General features: G+C 48.3%; 1 protein-coding gene across 1 annotated transcript in view; it reads left to right on the top strand.

Annotated features, from left to right (window-relative positions):
- Runx1 (RUNX family transcription factor 1) overlaps positions 1-19,018 on the top strand; it is a 90,198-nt gene that overhangs the window by 21,455 nt on the left and 49,725 nt on the right. The window contains exon 3 of the mRNA XM_052741221.1: positions 7,774-7,878. Within this exon, the coding sequence (XP_052597181.1) occupies positions 7,774-7,878 (105 nt within the window). The remainder of the gene's footprint in view (positions 1-7,773; positions 7,879-19,018) is intronic.

The raw sequence follows: 19,018 nt of genomic DNA, 5'->3' as shown, positions 1-19,018 counted from the left end.
TGCCGCATGGCAGCTCACCTTCTGAGCCGTCTCCCCATCCCATTAGCCTCCCCTTTTGTTAAATAACACTGGAACGGAAAACACAGATATGATTCAAGCCCCTGAACTCTACTGACTCACTTCCAGAGAACTTCAGAGTAACATGTGGCGTTCCTATTCTCCGAGTAGATAGCCCTTTCTCAAGTATCTGGTCACTCCATGTAACCAGGCAAAGGTTATTTCTATGGAAAACTGAGTTCTGTATTTCACGTTTTCAGTTAGGCTCTGGAGGCTTGAACTTGTGCCAAGAGTAGGGAGCTCTGTCCTGCATTCTGCCTGCATGGACACAGATGGAGCTGGATCCGGCCAGCTGGACACAGGGGCTCTTTGCACAAGATAAGATATACACACAGACATCTTCCAGTTCAGCTTGGAGGAGCCAGGGGACTCCACACAAGTCTCACGATTTGTGCCCTGCTCACAAGTCCCTAAATAAATTAATTGTGCAGCTCTGTTGTCGACACACCACAGTGGAAAAAGAAAGAGGAAGGGAGACAGGCCTGAGTGTTGGTTGTTAGGAGCCTCGGTGGGAAAGTCAGAGGTAAAATGCTTCGGGCACACAGGGAATGACATTGCTAACATGGGAGTCTTCCCCGGAATCTAAGGGAGCATTTGTTTCCTTTAAAAAATGTCGTGTGTGTGTGTGTGTGTGTGTGTGTGTGTGTGTGTGTGTGTGTGTGTTCACGTACATATTTATGGAGGTTAGAGGACAACTTGTGGGTTCCAGGGATTGAACTCAGGTGGCTGGGCTTGGCAGCAGGCCTTCACTCCCTGAGCCGTCTCGCTGGCCTGGGTGTATCCATTTCAATGCTCAGTTATTTGTGGCCAGAATTAGATACGGCATAATCTGTCGTCCAAGGGGAACTCTCCCTGCAACCTTTGAGAATCTTCGGGGATTTCCTGAATTTATGAGGACCTCCCTGCCTGCCTTGATTCTTCAAATGCAAAGTTTAGAAAAAAAAAATGTTTCCTTTCACATGTTCTTGGGTGCTCTAAGTAGAGAAAGCCAGCCCCCTTACACATGTGGATGGGGTGATATGGCTACTGCTTGAGGAAAATGGCCACCCCGCATCCCCGGGCAGAAGATCCTTTGCATGTGTGATCTTCCTTTTCGTGACAAAGGGCAAGTTTCACATCCCCAGAAACAGTCCCCCAAAGGAGAAGATGACTCATGCGTCCCAACCTACACCAAGGAGAATGAGTTACAGAGCCACTGAGGAACGGTGGAGTAGGACAGTCGCCCACAGACCAAGAAAGGGCGGCGTGCTCCCAGCAAGAGACAGAGGGCCACCCCTGACTCCAGCTGGCTTGGGGGTGGGGAGAGGGTCTGGCTGGAATGTATGGTGTTTAGGACCTGGCAGGACGTGCTCCCTAGCCATCGACAGTCTTGCTTACTCTCCACTTCCGGCCTCAGCCCTCCTGAGGAAGGCGGAACACAACTTGATAGTGTCTTGACCCTGTGGTCTAGTCATTCGCTAGATGTGAGGAGAAGCGCAGTGTGTCTCAGGCTGGACAGAGAGACAGCGTCTAGCCAAGGCTTTCTTAGACCTCAGAACTGTCCCTGTTCACCAGAGAACCCTTCCCTGAGGCCCTGGAACTTCCTGGCCCTGGAAAGCATGCCACATCACAGCAGTGAGTGTCCAGGAAGGCTCACCCCGTGACCTTTCTGACTAAATAAAGCCATTCGTATTTTGTTCTGCCCCGTGGATGGACAGACTGGCGTCGAGGGAGACGCCACATGGTGCTGTCTTGGCTTGTTTATGTAGCGGATCAGCCACTCAGAGTCGTGCCTTACGAAAGGTTGCCAGCTGGTGACGCAGCCGTGAACTTGAAGTCAGTCCGAGTACCAACTCTGTCACCTGTTGAACATTCCTTCGTTTCCACAAGTCCTACCCGCAATCAGGTGTCTGTGACTGTCTCACCCTAACCCCTCCTCACAGGATCTCTGGGGCCCTGATGTCTTTGTGGAAGGTTGTCTCACGTCTTTGACATTTTTACCAAGACTTTGCTGGGTGCCCGGCCCACGTGTTCCTTATTTCCTTTAGCCTACATGAGAAGACTCTGAGACAGAAGGGCTGTTACTACCTTCTGTTTTGCAGAAGAGAAAAACTGGGGCCCTGAGAGATTAAGAAACTCGCCCACAATCACACAGGCAGCAAGTGTGATTCGAACACAGGTCCACTGACTGGCAGAGCGGCCACATTTGGGACTCTCCCTGGGTATTTCCTGGAGCCTTATGAGCGAGCTTTGTCTCTCGATGCTTGGAGTGCGAGTCCAGACTGCGGCCCCTTCTTCTCTCGCTCGGCTTTTCTTTCTTGGTCCTTCCTCTCCCTCACTCAACCCTCCTGTCACTCTTTACCACTCTTTATCACACAGCTGCCCTCCCTAGTTGTAACCATACACTGGAGCTGATGCCCCCTGTTGCATCCAGTACCAGGAGCAGAGTGAAGATTTTAATGCTTCCCTCTCTCCCTAGCACCTCCCACTGGCCATGTGACTCACATTCAGGGCATCTGTGACTTACAGCTTGTCCCTCTAGTGCCAAAAGCCTCTGCCTCCAAGCAGTGTCTGAGATCAGCCCCGGGTTATCTGTGTCCTGGCCCGTGAGGGCTTCTGGGAAGGCAGCACACTGGAGCATGAGCTAAGGCCCTCCCTTCCCCTTGCCTCCCCTTGGTCCTGAAGAGCCCAGGAAGGCTAGGGTTATGGTGCTGCTCTGGTCCTCTCTAAGTCCTTCCTCTTCTGGCTGCAGCTTGCGAGAAAAACACTTGAAAGTCTTTTACTCTCGACGCCCACACACTTAAAATACCTAGCCCATAGGTCATTTTAATAAGGGAATTTGGCTAATAACGCATGTGTGCTCGAGGCTGCAGCTCCCACGTCTACAGGTGCTGGCCAAGCAGGGCCTTGTCTGAGCAGCCATGGGCCTGGGTGGGTGGAGAGCCGAGCACATGGTTCCTGCAATTCAGAGCACCCTCAGCTGTGCCTCTGGCTACCCGGGGGCCGTTGTCAATGACGTGCCAAGCCCAGCTGGAAGAAATCCAAAGGAATGGGGCTCAGGTTTTCACCCAGGGGAAAAATGTCACACTCACCGGTGAGAAAAAAGTCACCACCATCTACAGATAATCAGCAGATGTCCTTGTTGTACTCAAAGCTCTCACCAGGACTGGGGAGATGGCTCAGGGGGCGAAATGTCTGCTTCACAAGCATGAGGCCCTGAGTTCCATCCCGGGGAGGATGTGGAGACAGGCACATCCCTAGGGCTCACTGGTCAGCTGGCCTAGGTGAAGCCACAAGTTCCAGGTCAGTGAGAAACCCTGTCTAAATAACAAGATGGGCAGTATTTGAGAAGGGACACCCACAATTGACCTGTGACCACACACATCGACTGTAACCAGAGCCCGTTGTGAGGACAAACACAAGTTTATCTCCTCCCAGGTGAATCCCATTACTGATGTGAAATCGCCCTACCTGGGAGCCATCACTAAGTGGAAACTCCTTGTGTCTGCACATAAAATGATGAGCATAAAGTAGTAAGAATCACGGAGATGAGCAGTGACCTTGCCAGCCTCCACTGCAGCTAAATTCCTCTCTTAAGTCAACTACTCTGGTTAACTGGGATTTCTCACAAGCTTTCACCTTCAAAAAGCCCCAGTCCCCTCCAGGAGACCGCCACTGAGCCCCGACCCAGGTTCATAGGCAGCTGCCTAAAACAGTTTGCACATTAGAATCACAGGGGCAATTTTCACTTTGGGGGATGGTGGGAGGGGGTGAATGAAGGCTAGTGAGTTTGGATTTGGCACAGGTGGACGCTTTTGACACCAGTGACAGAAACACAGAGGGTGTTGACTGTAAGGCTTAGGATTCGTTTCTCTGTGTTTAAGTTAGTTGATTTATTTTTTTGGGTTATGTTTATTCGTGTGTGTGCGTGCGTGTGCGTGTGCGTGTGCGTGTGCGTGTGCGTGTATGTGTGTGTGTGTGTGTTGTAGCATATCTATGGAGGTGAGAGGATAACTTGGGAGAGTCAGTTCTCTCCTTCAATTGTGTGGATCCCAAGAATGAAACTCAGGTTGTCCAGCTTGGCAGCAAATACCCACTGGGCCATCTTGTCAACCTAGATGGAGTGATTTTGAGACCATAACTTCACCTTTCTAAGTCTTAGCCTGATGGCTTTCTAAGGATGGGGGAGAATCAAGGGCTATACTATATACAGGAAGGTACCATTCAGAGATGGAGTCGGAGAATGGAGTGCTGAGAGTACCCATTCCTACAGGCCGATGCTGTTGGCAGTCTAAGGAAGTCAGGAGGAGAAGGAAGGAGCCGGCCACCCCCAATGCAGGGAGCAGTCCCACAGACTCCTCCATCTTGGCCTTGTGGCTCCAGAACAACGAGAGATGGGATCTGAGGGTATTAAGCCGTGGGACTGTATTGTATCAGCCCCGAGGTTGCTTGAACTCCAGACTCCTTGAGGTCTTTGCAGCTCGGAAGCTGTAAGCAACCGAGGATACGGGCCGTGTGGGTCTGTTCATGGGACACCATGCTGGATAGTCACAGGCTCAGATGACCTCATCCGGGAGCCGCAATACACACTTCAGGCAACCGTGGCTGAACCCGTGGCTCAGAAGCCACTATCAGAGAACTTTAGATGCTACAGGCATCCCACAGCCTCGAACTGAGAAGAAAGCGGTCGTGGAGCGACAAGCTCCAATGCAGGCATCCTACTGCCTCAGGCGCAGAAGGCAGTGTCAGAGAGCTATGAGTCATACCACAAATATCTCTTGAACTGGGACCAAGGGAGGCAAAAACGTGGGAGAATCCAAATCTTCTATCTCTCTAGCCAGAGGCACCAGGTCTCATTGTCCGGTCACTCCCCACAACACACACACACACAGACACGCACACGCACACGCACACGGCCAGCTCAGAACTAAGCTGTGTCACCATGGCAGGTGTCTTCAAGCTACTTTTCCCTTTTACCCCTCTCACTCCACTGTCTTCTGCTGCCCCTAAGCGTCCAGCTGCTCTCCTCCTTTCACACTTCTGAAGGATAGATATTAACAGGCTTTGGGGAAGTGGTCCCTGCCCTCAGGCAGTTTAAGTTTGGACAGTCACAAATGCTGTCAAAGCAAACATCTCAGTTAATCAAGGGGAAGAGTGATGTGTGAGGCCTCTCTGAAATGGTCGCAAGCACACTCATCCTCAAGGAAGGTCATCTGAGAAGCAGATCAGCAGGAACTGGCTGGGCTTTGAAGATGGGAAGACCTAAGCAAGTGAATCTGAGGGGCTGGCGAAGTAGTAGTTGGTACAGAAAGCCCAGAGACCCAAGGCCCTATCAAGAGCTGAGCTCATGGGCCTCAAGATTCTAGGGAGAAGATTCTGGAAGCCGACTCTAGGATTCCATGTTGATGATACGAGGGGTAGCCCATAGTGGGTTCTTACTGAGAAAGGATGGCCCACTGTGAGCTTTGCCGGATGCCTGCCTTACAGCAGCAGGCCATGTGACTGTTGATACAGTTGAAGATGATGGAGAATGATGGGCAGCTCCCTCAGGCCTCCACATCAGCACATCATTCTCAGCATGTCCACCCTGGGCTTCCGTTGACTGTCCCTCCAAGTCAGCTAGATGCTAAAGCAGAGAACCCCTTGTAACATCCCCTGATATCTGCAGCTGTCTCATGATGACAAATCCCCAGAGCCTGGCAGCATTCTCTGTGGGGAGGAGGCTGGCTGAGGAGGTAGGAGGAATTTAGGCACAAAGCCTCATGTGCCGTAGAACCCCAGTTCCTAAAAACCGCTCTGGTCTGCTCCCTTGGGCCACTCATGGTGCAAAATGGACTCCATGGCTAGCCTTCCTTGTGCTGTTGCTCTTTTTGACACAGACTTCAGCAGACAGATTACAGACGGACACTCCAGGATGATCAGGGAACACGTTTTAGGATTAGGAGTGCAGCTTACTGTGGTCATGGATTGTATTCTCGGGAACATTCAATTCTCGATGGCCTTAGGTCGTATCCTGGGGAATTTCTCAGTGGCCTTCACCCACGTTAACACGCATGTCAGCTGGAAACTGTATGTTCCTTCTAAAGGAGGGTAGGCAGGTCAGCTGGGTTTTAAAGTAGCCAATGCCTTTCGGAGCCAATGGGCATGGTTGGTCTCCCTTCTGTTTGCATTTCATTGATACTGTGTGAGTAAGAGGAGAAACTGTATTAACTGAAGAACTAATATGTAGGTAGAAGACTTAATATTGCTCTCAGTCAAATACCAGGATTCCATACAGGGCTCTGAGAAGTACAGGGGACACATGGACATAGAGCCTTTGGACACTAGGGACAGACACTGTTGTAATGCTTCACCTCACTTATTCTTCCCTCAGTCCCAAACTGTATACATTTGGAAAATTGCCTGTACCCATTTTTTTCAGGCAAGAACACTGAGCAACAGAGAAGTCTAGATATTGTGGCTTATCAGGGTAAAGCAGTGAGAATTCAAACCCAGAATCCATTCCCTGAAGCCATGAGACCAAGAAGTAATATATTTGATTGAACTCTGAGCTGACCTTTCACAGAGACATTATTACAGTATTAAAGTATTACAGAGAGAGGCAGGCACACTTTTGTATTTTTTCTATTTTTTTGGGTTTTGTTTGTTTGTTTGCTTGTTTATTTGTTTGTTTTGAGACAGGGTTTCTCTGTGTAGCTTTGCGCCTGTCCTGGATCTCGTTCTGTAGACCAGGCTGGCCTCGAACTCACAGAGATCCACCTGCCTCTGCCTCCCGAGTGCTGGGATTAAAGGCGTGCGCCACCACCGGCCCAGCAGCCAGGCACACTTTTGTATGAACAATGCATTTGAACCTCAGTTTGCTGGCTGCATACCTTTGCTCTGCCCTACCCAATTAGTGTTTGTGTAACATCTCGTCATCTGGTATTTATGAATAGTGTTTAATGTCAACCATCAACTTCTAATAGTACAGAGAATATTTTCTAATTTAGCATGTTTTCACACTTAGGAATTCAATCTTGGTTGATTTGTTTGTTTGTTCATTTGTTTTGAGACAGGGTCTCACGTAGCCCAAGCTAACTTTAAACTTACTGTGTCGCCGAGGGAGACTGTGAACTTCTAATCCTCCTGCCTCTGTTACCTGAGTGCTGGGATTACAGATGTGCAGCATCGTGCCCAGTTTATGCAATGCTGGCATAGAACCCAGGGCTTCATGCTTGCTAGACGACCACTGTACCCTCTGAGCTACCCTCAGCCTAGCCCTAGAAAGTCAGTCTTTGCTAATCCTCAGAAGTGCAGAGATAGAAGGGGGATATGGGGGCTACTGCTGCTGCTCCTCCTCCTCCTCCTCCTCCTCCTCCTCCTTGGCCTGGATTTTATAACTATCCAGAGAAGGCAGTGGGGATGGGAGGACAAAGGGTGGAAGTGGACGGCTATGAATCCCAGCTGGCGATTCCCAGAGTCCTGATGTGGGCGTAAATTCTGATCTCTCCTGATCCTGTTGCTAATTAGTGATCGAATTAAAGCCACATAACTATGCAATGTGTCACACCTAGTGAACCCACTGTGTCCATTCCAGATTGGAGACAAAGCCAGACCGATAAGACTACCAGGAGAATAAATCCTCCTGCCTCAGCTCTGTCACCTCCCGCTTTGGGGGCTGGAGAGCCTAGATTAACGCAATGGGTGGATGCTCAGACCAGCCCTCACTCTGTCCTGTTCTGTTCTGTGTCTTTCCAGGCAAGAGCTTCACTCTGACCATCACCGTCTTTACCAACCCCCCACAAGTCGCCACCTACCACAGAGCCATCAAAATCACAGTGGACGGCCCGCGAGAACCCCGAAGTAAGTGGGCCCCCTTGGGGCTGGTAACTCTCTGGGCTGGTGTACTCAAAGACCCGCTGGGTCTTACGAACCTATCTGCGGCTTCAGTGTCTCTCCCAAAGGGATGCCAGGCCCCTGCAGACAGGAGGGGTGTCCTTGTCAACCCCTCACTTCTCAAAGGTTGTTTCTGTGTCCTGGGTTTTCTAAAGCTTTGTCTTGGACCTCAAAGGGAAATTAGGCCAATTCAAATGAGTTCAGAACAGCTTGAGGCTTTGGGGGGGCCAAGGAATAGGCCCTCAAGTATACAGCAAAGTTCAGTGTGATGAGAAATGAACAGTGAAGAGAAGACTGGCCACACACAGGATGCTACAACAGACCTGGCGGTCAGAGTGGACTGGAAGAGGCGGCTGACCATCCATGCTAGTGTTAATTTGTTAAGGCCAGAGATGAAAACTGTGAAAACATTCCTCTCTTCTTCCCCAGTGCAGGTCTTATTCTAGAATTGTTCAAAACAGAGACTGGGCTGGGAGAAGAGTGCTGGAGGAACCAGTATATATAGAAAGACGGTCTCGGAGGAGAGCTCCTGTGAGCAGAGTGTTTAAAAAGGAAGTAGGGTTGTTTAGTCTGAAGGAAAGATGTCTTCACAGTGACTTAATGACTACCCTTGAGTAAACACAGAAGTGACAGTCTTCCAGGACCACACCCTGGCCCAGGAGCTGAGGTTGGACTAGAGTTCCAAGACTGTAGGCAGATGAGCCCTGGATGGACACTGGCTTATCTTCAAACCATGCCAAGTGTCCCTGGAAAATGATACCCTCAGAGTTTGGGGTGTTGAAAAGTGGGGTCCGTCCTGCTCCCAGGAGCTATGGTGAAAGAGGTTAGGTGCTAAGAATGGAACCCTTAAGAACGTGACCCCTAGAATTCTTCAGCCTGCAGGAAGTTTCAGAACCTCCTGGAACTCCAGTTTCATCTTCATACATACAATGTATGTAACAATGACGGCATCTTCACAAGACTTCACTAGATGACGCCATGTGCCTGGCACAGGGCATGAGCTTAGGGAATGTCGGGGATCCCCAGTGGTGCTTCCTTGCCTTGTCCGCTCCAGGTGACCTTTCCAATATGGTGGTTCCATTGGGCATCTGAGGTAGGCCCCTGGGGTGTGATCCTCAACAGGCAACCTTGTTAAAGCGGCAGATCTTCTGGGCTCTGAGGTAGTATCCCTTGGGCATATGACTCTCTATGGCTCTCCAGCAGTCACTGTGGCTATGGTATCCTTTCCTGCAATTGTAGAAAATGAGTGCATTCAGAACCTGAAAAACACATGGCAGGGAGAACAGAAATGGCCCTCATATGGGTACAGCTGCCCGCCCTGAGGATCAAGTGTTCAGATAAAGTGTTCGCCATCCCTGCTGTTTTATAAGTTATGAGAATAGTCACTGGGAGAAGGGCCCTAGAGCCCCCCTCTGTACCCAGCCTTTCTTCTCAGGTGGGATTTGATGTCAAGGGAAGAGTGAAAGGGAGGAGTAGGATAAGTGTGTCATAAAGAGCTGTTGTAGCCCCAGGTAGATAGTCTTCCATTTCGCAAGAAGCTTCTAGAACAAAAGCCAAATGCAGGCCAACTCCAAAAGCAAGGGTGGGCCATTAGTGGCTAATTTTACTATTCTCTTCCTATTTGTTTATTTAGTCTTTTGAGTTGAGACAGGCTCTTGTGTGTAGTCCTGGTCAGCCTAGAACTTGCTACATAAACCAGGCTGGCTTTAAACTCCTGACTGTCCCCTTGAGTGTTGGGGTTAAAAGGCTTGTGCCATCACATCTCATACTCTGTCTTCTTAGCATCTTGATTATTTCTGGTGGTGTTCTGCTCACCATCACTTTTTAGTGCAATGGGAAGTGAGGACCCTGACTGATGCAGACACTCTAGATTAAGAAGTTCTGTCCAACCCCTCATTAATGATGGGCCATGAACTCTAGATGAGTCTAGCCCAAGAAACCTGGCATGGGCCAAGCTGAGCGATGTTGCAAAGTTCTCTCACTTCAGGAAATTAAAGACTCAGAGAGAAAGAACCTTCTGGTCCTTCTGAGAAAAGAAAAATCAGCCCCAGAGACAGGAAGCAACCTGTCCAGGTTTAAATAGGATGAAGCCCTAGGGAGAAGGAAGATTTCTCACTGTTGTCGGATCTTGGATTGTTATCCTCCCACACATCTGTCCGTTTGTCCGTCCATTAGTCCGTCAGTTCCATCCACGCCATGCTGTCTGCACTTCATGTCCTAGGAACCCTCTTTCCTCCCTTCAGAATTCTGTATGGGAAACGTGGGGCTGGCATTTATGATTTCTCCCGTGGGACCCAGCTCTGTAAAGCAAGTGCATATGGTAACTAACCTCAGTGCTGACATGGTCGGACTAAAACTTTAGTAGACTGTGTCCCCAGAGAGAGAATCCCCAGCCTTTTTGTAGTTCAGGTGGTCATTTTCCAGTAACCTGAGTAAGTCAAAACTTGCTCTTCACACATTCCATGGGATGCGTCTGCATCTCCAGCCCATACAGACATTAGTGAGAGTAGTGGAATTGAATTCCCCGGGGAGCAAGAGTGCCAGCAGGTGTTTGTTTTCAGTGAGTAAGTCGAGCATTTAATGGCTTGTTAACATGCTGAAAGATAGTTTAAGAAGAGAAGATAGGCTAAAAGGATGATGGTAGTGGTATGTGTGTGTAGAGGTCAGAGGTCAACATCAGCCACCATCCTCTTCTGCTCTCTGCCTTGCTGTTTGAGACAGGGGCTCTCCTTGAGCCTGTAGCTCATCTGCTCAGCTATGTTAGCTGGTCTGTAAGCTTCGGGGATCTGCATGCCTCACCCGGCTATTTACATGGGCAGGATGGATGGGAACGTGGTCTCCACGTTGGAGTGGCGTGCGCTTTACTGACTGAGCACTCCCCAGCTCTCCCTGCCCCATAAAAGAATTTTTCACAAAAGGAGTTTTAAGAGTTGTTTTCTGTAGCTTCAATATTTCTAGGGACTTAATGGAAAACTCTAGCTTTCAACTGACCCCTGTGTCTATAATTCAGGAAACTACGGGAACGCTGAGATATGAGAATGTGTGTTTCAAGATACGTTCTCTACATACATAGTCCACGCTGTGATTTAAATGCATGTCTTGGTTTGGTGTGACAGGAGACATTTTGCTGAGGTAGTTAGGAGAGTCTGATGTACTGGGTCCATCCTGGAGATGAGGCTGGAGCAGTCTTTGTTATTGGGCCAGGTCCCTGTGATACGTGGAATAAGACTCCATTACAATTCAAAAAGGTCGAGAAACAAACGCTGTGTCTGGGGCAGCTTCTGTCCAGCTGTAGGGCTGCCCTTAGCAGTCGCTGTTGGAGCTCTGAGACTCAGTGATGAGGGCAAGGTGGAGCCATCCCTGAAGTCATCAGGTCTCCCCGACTGATCTCTTCTAGATGAGATCACCCTGAGAGTGGGTCAACTGAAGGGCCTCTTTGTCAACCAGCTGCTTTTTAGAGAACTTTGTTGATGTCGTCCTGTGGCTATAAGTGTGTGTGCATGCTTGTGTATGTGTGTGTGTGTGTGTATGCATGCTTGTGTGTGTGTGTGTATGCATGCTTGTGTGTGTGTGCATGCTTCTGTGTGTGTGTGTGTGTGTGTGTGTGTGTGCGTGTGATGTGGAATATGCATGTTTGTGTACATGTACCCACGTGTGCTCCCACATGGAGGCCAGAGGTCAATGTCATGTGTCTTCCTCCACCGCTCTCCATCCACCCTTTTGTTTGAGTCAGGGTCTCTCATTAAACCCGGAGCCTACCGAGTTTACCAAATTTAAAATTCTGGCTATACTGGCTGCTAGGGAGTCTGTCCAGTTCTTCTGTCTCTACTCACCAGGCTGGGGTTGCAGGCTTGCACTGCCAAGGCTAGCTGTTATACATCGACGCTGGGATCCAAATTCAGTTCCTGATACTTGGGCAACAAACACCTTACTAGCTGAACTGTATTCCCAACCTCATGAATATGAATTTCTTCTTTGATTTTGAAGGGAAATAACAAAAATATTTAACATGCATATGTATGCGTACATATAGGTTAAGTAGACTCTTGATATTCGACCAGTATTTTCAAGTGAAAAAACAAAATGTATGAAGGACATCTGTAAACTTATGGTTATAATGGACTTAAAATCAAGATTGTTAGAACAGTGTCATATGAGTGTTTAATGGCTTTTTCTTATGATTCAAAACAGTGTAGATCTTTTTCAAAACATTCTTTTCTCTTTGTAATAAGATCCAGTAACTGTGATGACCAACATTGTGCAATAATCATCATTTGCCCAATACCATTCAAAGTGCTGCAGGCATATTCATTTATAAACTCTTAGAAGAAACAGGCAAGGCAGTTGAAGCAAAAGCTAATTAAGAAATGGATCCAAAGTCACCCATCGAGCCAACCAGAATAGAAGCTGAGGAATCCAGATATTGGGCTCCACGGACACCCAATGTCTGCTTCTGAGAATGGTGATAGTATTTGAGCCTCATTGTATTGTGATTCCTGTATCTTTGATAAGGAGAGCTTATCAATGCGGGTGTGACTAGGCATGGTTTTCTTGGCTTTTCAGCTGTCTTTGCCGTTTTGACTGGAGGGAGTCAGTCTTCCTTTAAGTAGGTTTAGTGAGTTACCCACCTGCTTCCCAGGCAGTTCCCAATGCACAGATGCTGCCCACTGCCACATGTGCCAACAATTGGCTGTGCATGTCACTGAGGTCTGCTTGGGGACCTGGCATCAATAGAGTGTAAACCAAGGAGAATCTGTACCTCTTCCAGAAAATATTAATTCAGTGACCAAAGCAGCTTCCGGGGCAGGTGTCTTAATAGGGATCCCCCTTTAGCAAAGGGTGCCACATAAAGCTTGGGCACTTAGCAGTGTGTGCTCTTAGGACTGTCATTGTGCCCACAGGGAATTGCACTGAATGTGCCTCCCGGGTCACCAACATGATCTATTCCCTCTCAACTTTGGAGTGTTCAAATACCAGACATGTGTATCAGGTCAAGACAGAGTCTTGGTACACGGAGGAAAATGAAGATAGTTTTTCCTTCCTTCCAACCCGGATGTAAAGCAGAAGGAAGTCAGAGGGCCAAAGGGGGGCACTCTATATCTGCTTTCCCACTCTGAAGGCATCTCAAGCAAACAGGGATTCCGGGAGGCCTTCACCCCGGTATTTTGGCCCCCACTCTGCTAATCTCACTTACTACCTGGAGATTTAGAGAGGCGGTTCTCAAAAGCATTAATAATAACCAAGCCTACGTGTTTCCAACGAATCTTAGAATCGCTTCCTGTGTATTATTTTAGTAATATGAAACTAGACCTAGGAGAGTTTGTGAGCATCAAGGTTTCCCCGACTCCTCAAATTCAGACCAAGGGTCCCCGGGGCAAAGGGGATATGAGAGGATTCAGAAGGGGACATGCGTCTGACTCTGGGAACAGCAGTAATCCACCTTGACACTATCCAGATAGACAACAGTCGACCTTGACAGTGCTCCGGTGAGTTCTTGGTCCATGTCCTGCTTCTGTGCAGAAGTCTAAGGCACTTGCCACCTGAAGCAGGGTCTTTCCAAGTAGAAGTAAGAATGCAAAGGCACAGTCAGGACACCTTCTCTGTCTGATTCAGAGAAAAAGGAGCAAGAAGAAACAGGTAATGAATGAAAGCTAAGGCATTCCTTTGAATGTGTCTTTCCAGTCAGATCACTGAAAGCTGTATTGCTCTTTAGAATGCCACACCAGTGAAGCAGAAGTCTAGGCTAATGGGAAGTCCTTGTTAGAACTGACTGTATGAAGTGCTAAAAAAAATAATAATAATAATAACATAATACTGTCTACAGTGAGGCTTCCGTTCCTTAATCTTAAAATGTGTGAAAAGATTTTGGGATCCTTAACTCCGGGACCTGAGCTTTTGCCCTGGCGCCATCAGACCTGTGGGTGTGAACTTGGGCAATTATCTTAAGTACTTTAGTCCTTGGTTTCCTCTTGGGTCGAACTAGGCAATGAGACGAGATAATCTCTAAATTAGTTCCCACTCAAAGGGGTAACAAAATATTGTCAGCAAAATAGATATATGGTTTCCTCACAAATGGGACCCCTTAGAGGCCACCACCCCCAAGCCACCAACCACACATCACCATCCTCCATCTCCTCAACCATGGCTTCTACATTAGTCTCTCTCTCTCTCTCTCTCTCTCTCTCTGAAAGGGCTCTGTCATTGTCATGAGATTCTCTAGCTACAATAACAATGTCCTGCAGCCCTCATGTCTCTGCCATTCAGCTTGAAACAATGAGTAGGAGCTGAGACTCCCATGCTTGCCCTAACTAACTTTGGGGTGTTGATATCTGGCTATCTGTCCAACAGGGACAATGGCCATTTAGTGTCATGGGGCCAAGAGGCTGAATGATAGACTACCTCCATGGACCCCCGAGAACCTTTCCTGGGCCACAATAAGCATTCAGAAGATGTCAGCTATTATCTGTATTTAGTCTTGGACTCTTCTGGAAAATTCAAAAACTCTAGAAAAAAAAAAAACAACAAAAAAAGGAATTTGTGAATCCTAAATTTAAAAATTCATGAAGTTGCCTTAATGTTGCATTTTTTGAGATGTGATTAAACATTTATGCATTTTGATTTTTTTATTTCAGCTTTTGTTTTGTATTTAGGCCCAGTAAATTCTTTTCTGGCATATTATGACCCCTTAAAATATTCCGGGCACTGTTCCTAAGTCCCTCATTGTTCCATAAACTTGTTCCCAAATGTCATACTTTGTGAAAAACTTAAAGACAAATTATGTCCCAGTAGCATAGAGCAGAGGTCTGCCTCATACCCAAGATCTAACCCTTGGGTCCTTCTCAGTGTGTGCACAATACAGCTGATGAAGAACCTCACATCGTTCTGGAAAGTGAGAGGACCTCCACACTGTCTGCCCTTGCTGTCCCTAGGGGACTTGTTCCAGGAACCAACACCTCAGATACAGATTCTGCCGCAGGGCGCTCCAGCGCCTGCTATCAAATGGCAGATTATCTGTAGCTAACTTGTGTGAGTCTTCCTGTAGACTGTCAGTCACCTCCGGGTTACTGAAATACTCGATACAGGATGGTGTGAATAATTGTCAGACTGCGTTACAAGGGAAGTCTATACACACTCCTACAGACACGTGTTCTCCTCCTCAAGTATTTTCAGCCTGAAGTTGGTTGAACCCAAGAATGTATCAACCCCAGAGATGGAGGCTGACTGTATTGGGCTTATCACATGAGGATGCCTGTGATAGCTAGCCACACCCAAGTTCTGCACACACAGGAAGCAGCTAGCCACCCTTTTGACTGAAGTCAAAGCAAGTGTCTGGTGAGCACCCCCACCCCGTGTGTGTGTGTGTGTGTGTGTGTGTGTGTGTGTGTGTGTGTGTGTGTGTGTGAGAGAGAGAGAGAGAGAGAGACAGACAGACAGACAGACAGACACAGAGAAAGCACTCCTCCTGCTCTCTGGATGTTGCAGCCCATCCTCTGGGACACTCCGCTTTTATGCATTTCCCCTGGGAGACAAGTGGCCCCCGCAGCTTGCTGAAGGTCTGTGGCTGGCAGCCCCCATAGTCAGAGCGCATTGTAACACATCTACCTCTCCCCTTTCCAAGGGCAACTGCGATTTTTTCATGGTCTTAGCACTTTCCCTTCTCCACTTTGAACGAACTCTTGCGTTTTCCCAAGGGCTTGGGTTTTCCTGTAAGCTGCGTAGCTGGGAAAGGCCATTAGTAAAAGGCTGATACACAGTGTCTCAAAGACTCTGACACTGACACATGCACACACACACACACATACACACACACACACACACACACACACACACACACACACACACACATGAAAGGATTTTTCCCCAAAAGTTTTGATTAAATAAGTAAATCCCATCTCCTCATTTTGGATCTAGGTTCATTGGAGCTAATTTGAATCCGCCTCTTCTTTTAAGTGTTTTGCATCTGAAAACATTTTGTAAAGCAGCTTGCTTTGGGGCTATGACAGGATTAACTGGTGCCATTAGGAAAGAGGTAAAGTAGGTATAATCTATCAGTGTGTGTTTCAGCTGTCATCAGCACCATGAAAGCACTGGCCTTCACTCGGGTCCAAGCGCCTTCTTCACAGCTCACTTGTCATCGGGTTCAGTGTATCAGGCTTTCCTGGGAAAACTTGCTATAAGTATCAAACTTTCTCAATCTATGCCCACAAGTAAAAGCCAAGGTTAAAAAATATCTAAGTACCCAAAAGGAAGTGTTTTTCCTGTGGGCTCCCCCACCCCCAGCCTCCCTTAAAGTAGCACAGTGGAATTAATCTGCAACTCCCCAGACCCTTATGAAGTAAGTTAATGGCGATACATTAATTTCGTGCTCCTAGGAATTCCATATGCCCAGGTTCCATTAAAGCAAGTATTGACTAAAGCCCACACTGTTATTGAAAAAGTTAGTGTGCTTGCCTCCACTGAAATGTCGAACACTGGCTAGTTCATTTGCTGGGTCTTGTTTTCATTTTGGTTCACTCTGGCTGGTAAGTCATATTCTGGCCATCTGAGGCAAAAATGTAAACATTTGAAGTAAGTCCCGTCTTAAGTGCAGGATGACTTTATGGCCCTTTTTGGATTTTTTTCTTCCAGGTGTCTCATTGTCACTCACCCGTGAGTGGCTTCACGGTAATTCTGACCCATTCATTTTACAAAAGCTGGGAGAAACACGCAGAGGGACAGTTTTCTCTTTGCCTGACATTGCCCTCGGGGCATGGCCCAGCGTTTCAGAACAGAGTCAGAGGTCTCCACAGGGAGTGGCAGAGGGAACCGGAGCCAGACCAGACTGGCTTCAGGTCTTAACCTCTGTTACTTCCTGCCTGTGTGCCTCAGTTTCTCCTCTGTAGAAGGGTCTTCCAGATGTCCGCCTCCCAAAGAGATGGGAGAATTAAATGAGATAGACCAGGTGGGAATGGAGGCTCCGAGGCGAGCTGCCTGACTCCGCCTCCCCCGCGATGATGAGGCCGTTATAAAACCCCCATCATGGACAAGTGGAAACATGCACGCCAGAGTGCCTCACATAGCCCTGCACAGAGGTGTCCTCTAAACAGTAAAAGCACACGCCAAGATACAGGCGGGCTGCTCTCCTTCATCCCCCAACGGTTTATTTAACAAGGAACCACGTGGAATTCTGCTCCACTGGGTGCCAAATATGTACCAATGCCAAGTTATTTTAAAATGGGGGCAGGGGGAGTCCTGGCACGTTGGTCCCTTGGGACATGACACTGAAGAGGCTTTTCTCCTCCTCTGCCTGGTGGTCGCTGTGAACCCAGAAGCATAGTTCTCCCACAAACCCAAGCCTTTTCCAGGCACCGCCTTGAGAAGCCCACACTCCCCGTCTTCAGCGACCAGGAGGGCGTTTCCAGATAAAGGTTGTGTCATGTGCAGCTCCATTTCTCAGCAGAACGTTAACCGCCCACGTGGCTGTGACCTGCCAAAGCTCCTAGCATCTAGAGATTCTACCGAATCCTCTATGAGTATCAAGTGAGCTCTCTCTGCTGTACAGGGCTTTGCCTTGTTTGAGATGGTATATATCAAAGTGTGGCTTAGCGGTGGATCAGCCAAGTAATGGAAATACAATAGATGTGAATGAGGGAGCCTCAAACACACACACACACACACACACACACACACACACACACACACACGCACCTGGAAACCTCTGTTACTGTTCTACAGGTATCGCACAAGACACTCGGGGAGTGTAAGGAAAATAATGATTGCTTTCTTAAAGACAGTTTTGTTTTGTTTAGGTTTACTTGTTTTATATTCTGCGTATGAGTGTTTTGCCTGCATGAATGTATGTGTACCACATGCATGCCTGATGCCCTGGAGGCCAGAAGAGGTCATTGGATCCCCTGGTACTGGAATTACAGTTGCAAATGGTTCTGAGCTGCCCTGTGGGTGCTGGGAGCCAAACTCTGGTCCTCTATAAGAGCAACAAGTGCTGGTAACTGCAGACCCTTCTCCAGCCTGAAAGATAGGCTCCACCTCATCTATCTTTTCAGACTGGTGAGAACACAGGGGGAAACCCAGTATTTAAATCAGCCACCACTGTAAACCTGTGCTTTAGAGACCTTACCTCTGCCATTTGCCTCCATCTGTAAGCTCGTTAAGACACTGAGATACAAATGATGCAACTTTGATCGACAGTTCAAAGTTTTATTTTAATTTATTTTCTTTTCCAAAACCCAAGAGTTTTCTTCTACAGCTTTCGCGGAGCAAAACCATTGGAGACAGCAGTGCAGGCTGCCGTTTCTGAGTCCATAGTCTGTGTGTCTCTGTGTCTCTGTGTGTGTGTGGGGGGGGCTGTCTGTGTGTGTGTGTGTGGCTGTGTGTGTGTGTGTCTGTATGTGTGTGTCTGTGTGTCTCTGCGTGTGTGTCTCTGTGTGTGTGTGTGTGTGTGTATGGCTGTGTGGCTCTGTGTGTGTGTGTGTGTGTGACTGTGGCTGTGTGTGGCTGTGGCTGTGTGTGTGTGTGTGTGTGTTTGTGTGTGTGGCTGTGTGGCTGTGACTGTGACTGCGGCTTCCTTAGATGGCATTTGTCTGAGATTCACTTTCAGGGAGGTGAAATGGTATACCCTATACTCAATGCCTGTTTCAAAAACAGCAGCTCCTTGGTGATGCGGCTCTGGACTGGCCCTCCTGTCCATCTGCGGACATACTGGCTGGGGCAGGATCAGAGAATCGTTTCTGTCCTGAGGGTGACTGAGCCACTCTCAAAATAAATAATTAGCAGAGTGCAGGGAGAAAGAACTAGGAACCGTTGAAATCAGAGTCTCGAGGGCGGGGCTGCCCTCTGCACTGCTCCTGACCTGAGCTCTCAGCGGGGCAGTGCCCAGTGGAAAGTCCTCAGACCTGCTGCCTGCCTTAGCTGCTCCTGGAACCTTGATTTTCTCATCTACAGAGTGGGAAGGGAGTGTAGTGAGGGCTGAGGTACTAAAGAGCCCCTGAAAGTGGGGTTTGATATTCCCAAGAGCACTTGAACTTGCAAAGCATTGTCTTCCAGCCTCCAGCAGGAGACAGGTCGAGATCTGCTCTGATGATTGTGTCCATAGGGGGGATGGAGAAGA

This window comes from Peromyscus californicus, unplaced genomic scaffold, assembly GCF_007827085.1.
Source record: "Peromyscus californicus insignis strain IS unplaced genomic scaffold, ASM782708v3 Scaffold_16__1_contigs__length_79575227, whole genome shotgun sequence".
NCBI lineage: Eukaryota > Metazoa > Chordata > Mammalia > Rodentia > Cricetidae > Peromyscus > Peromyscus californicus.
This window is presented reverse-complemented; position numbering and strand designations above follow the sequence as displayed.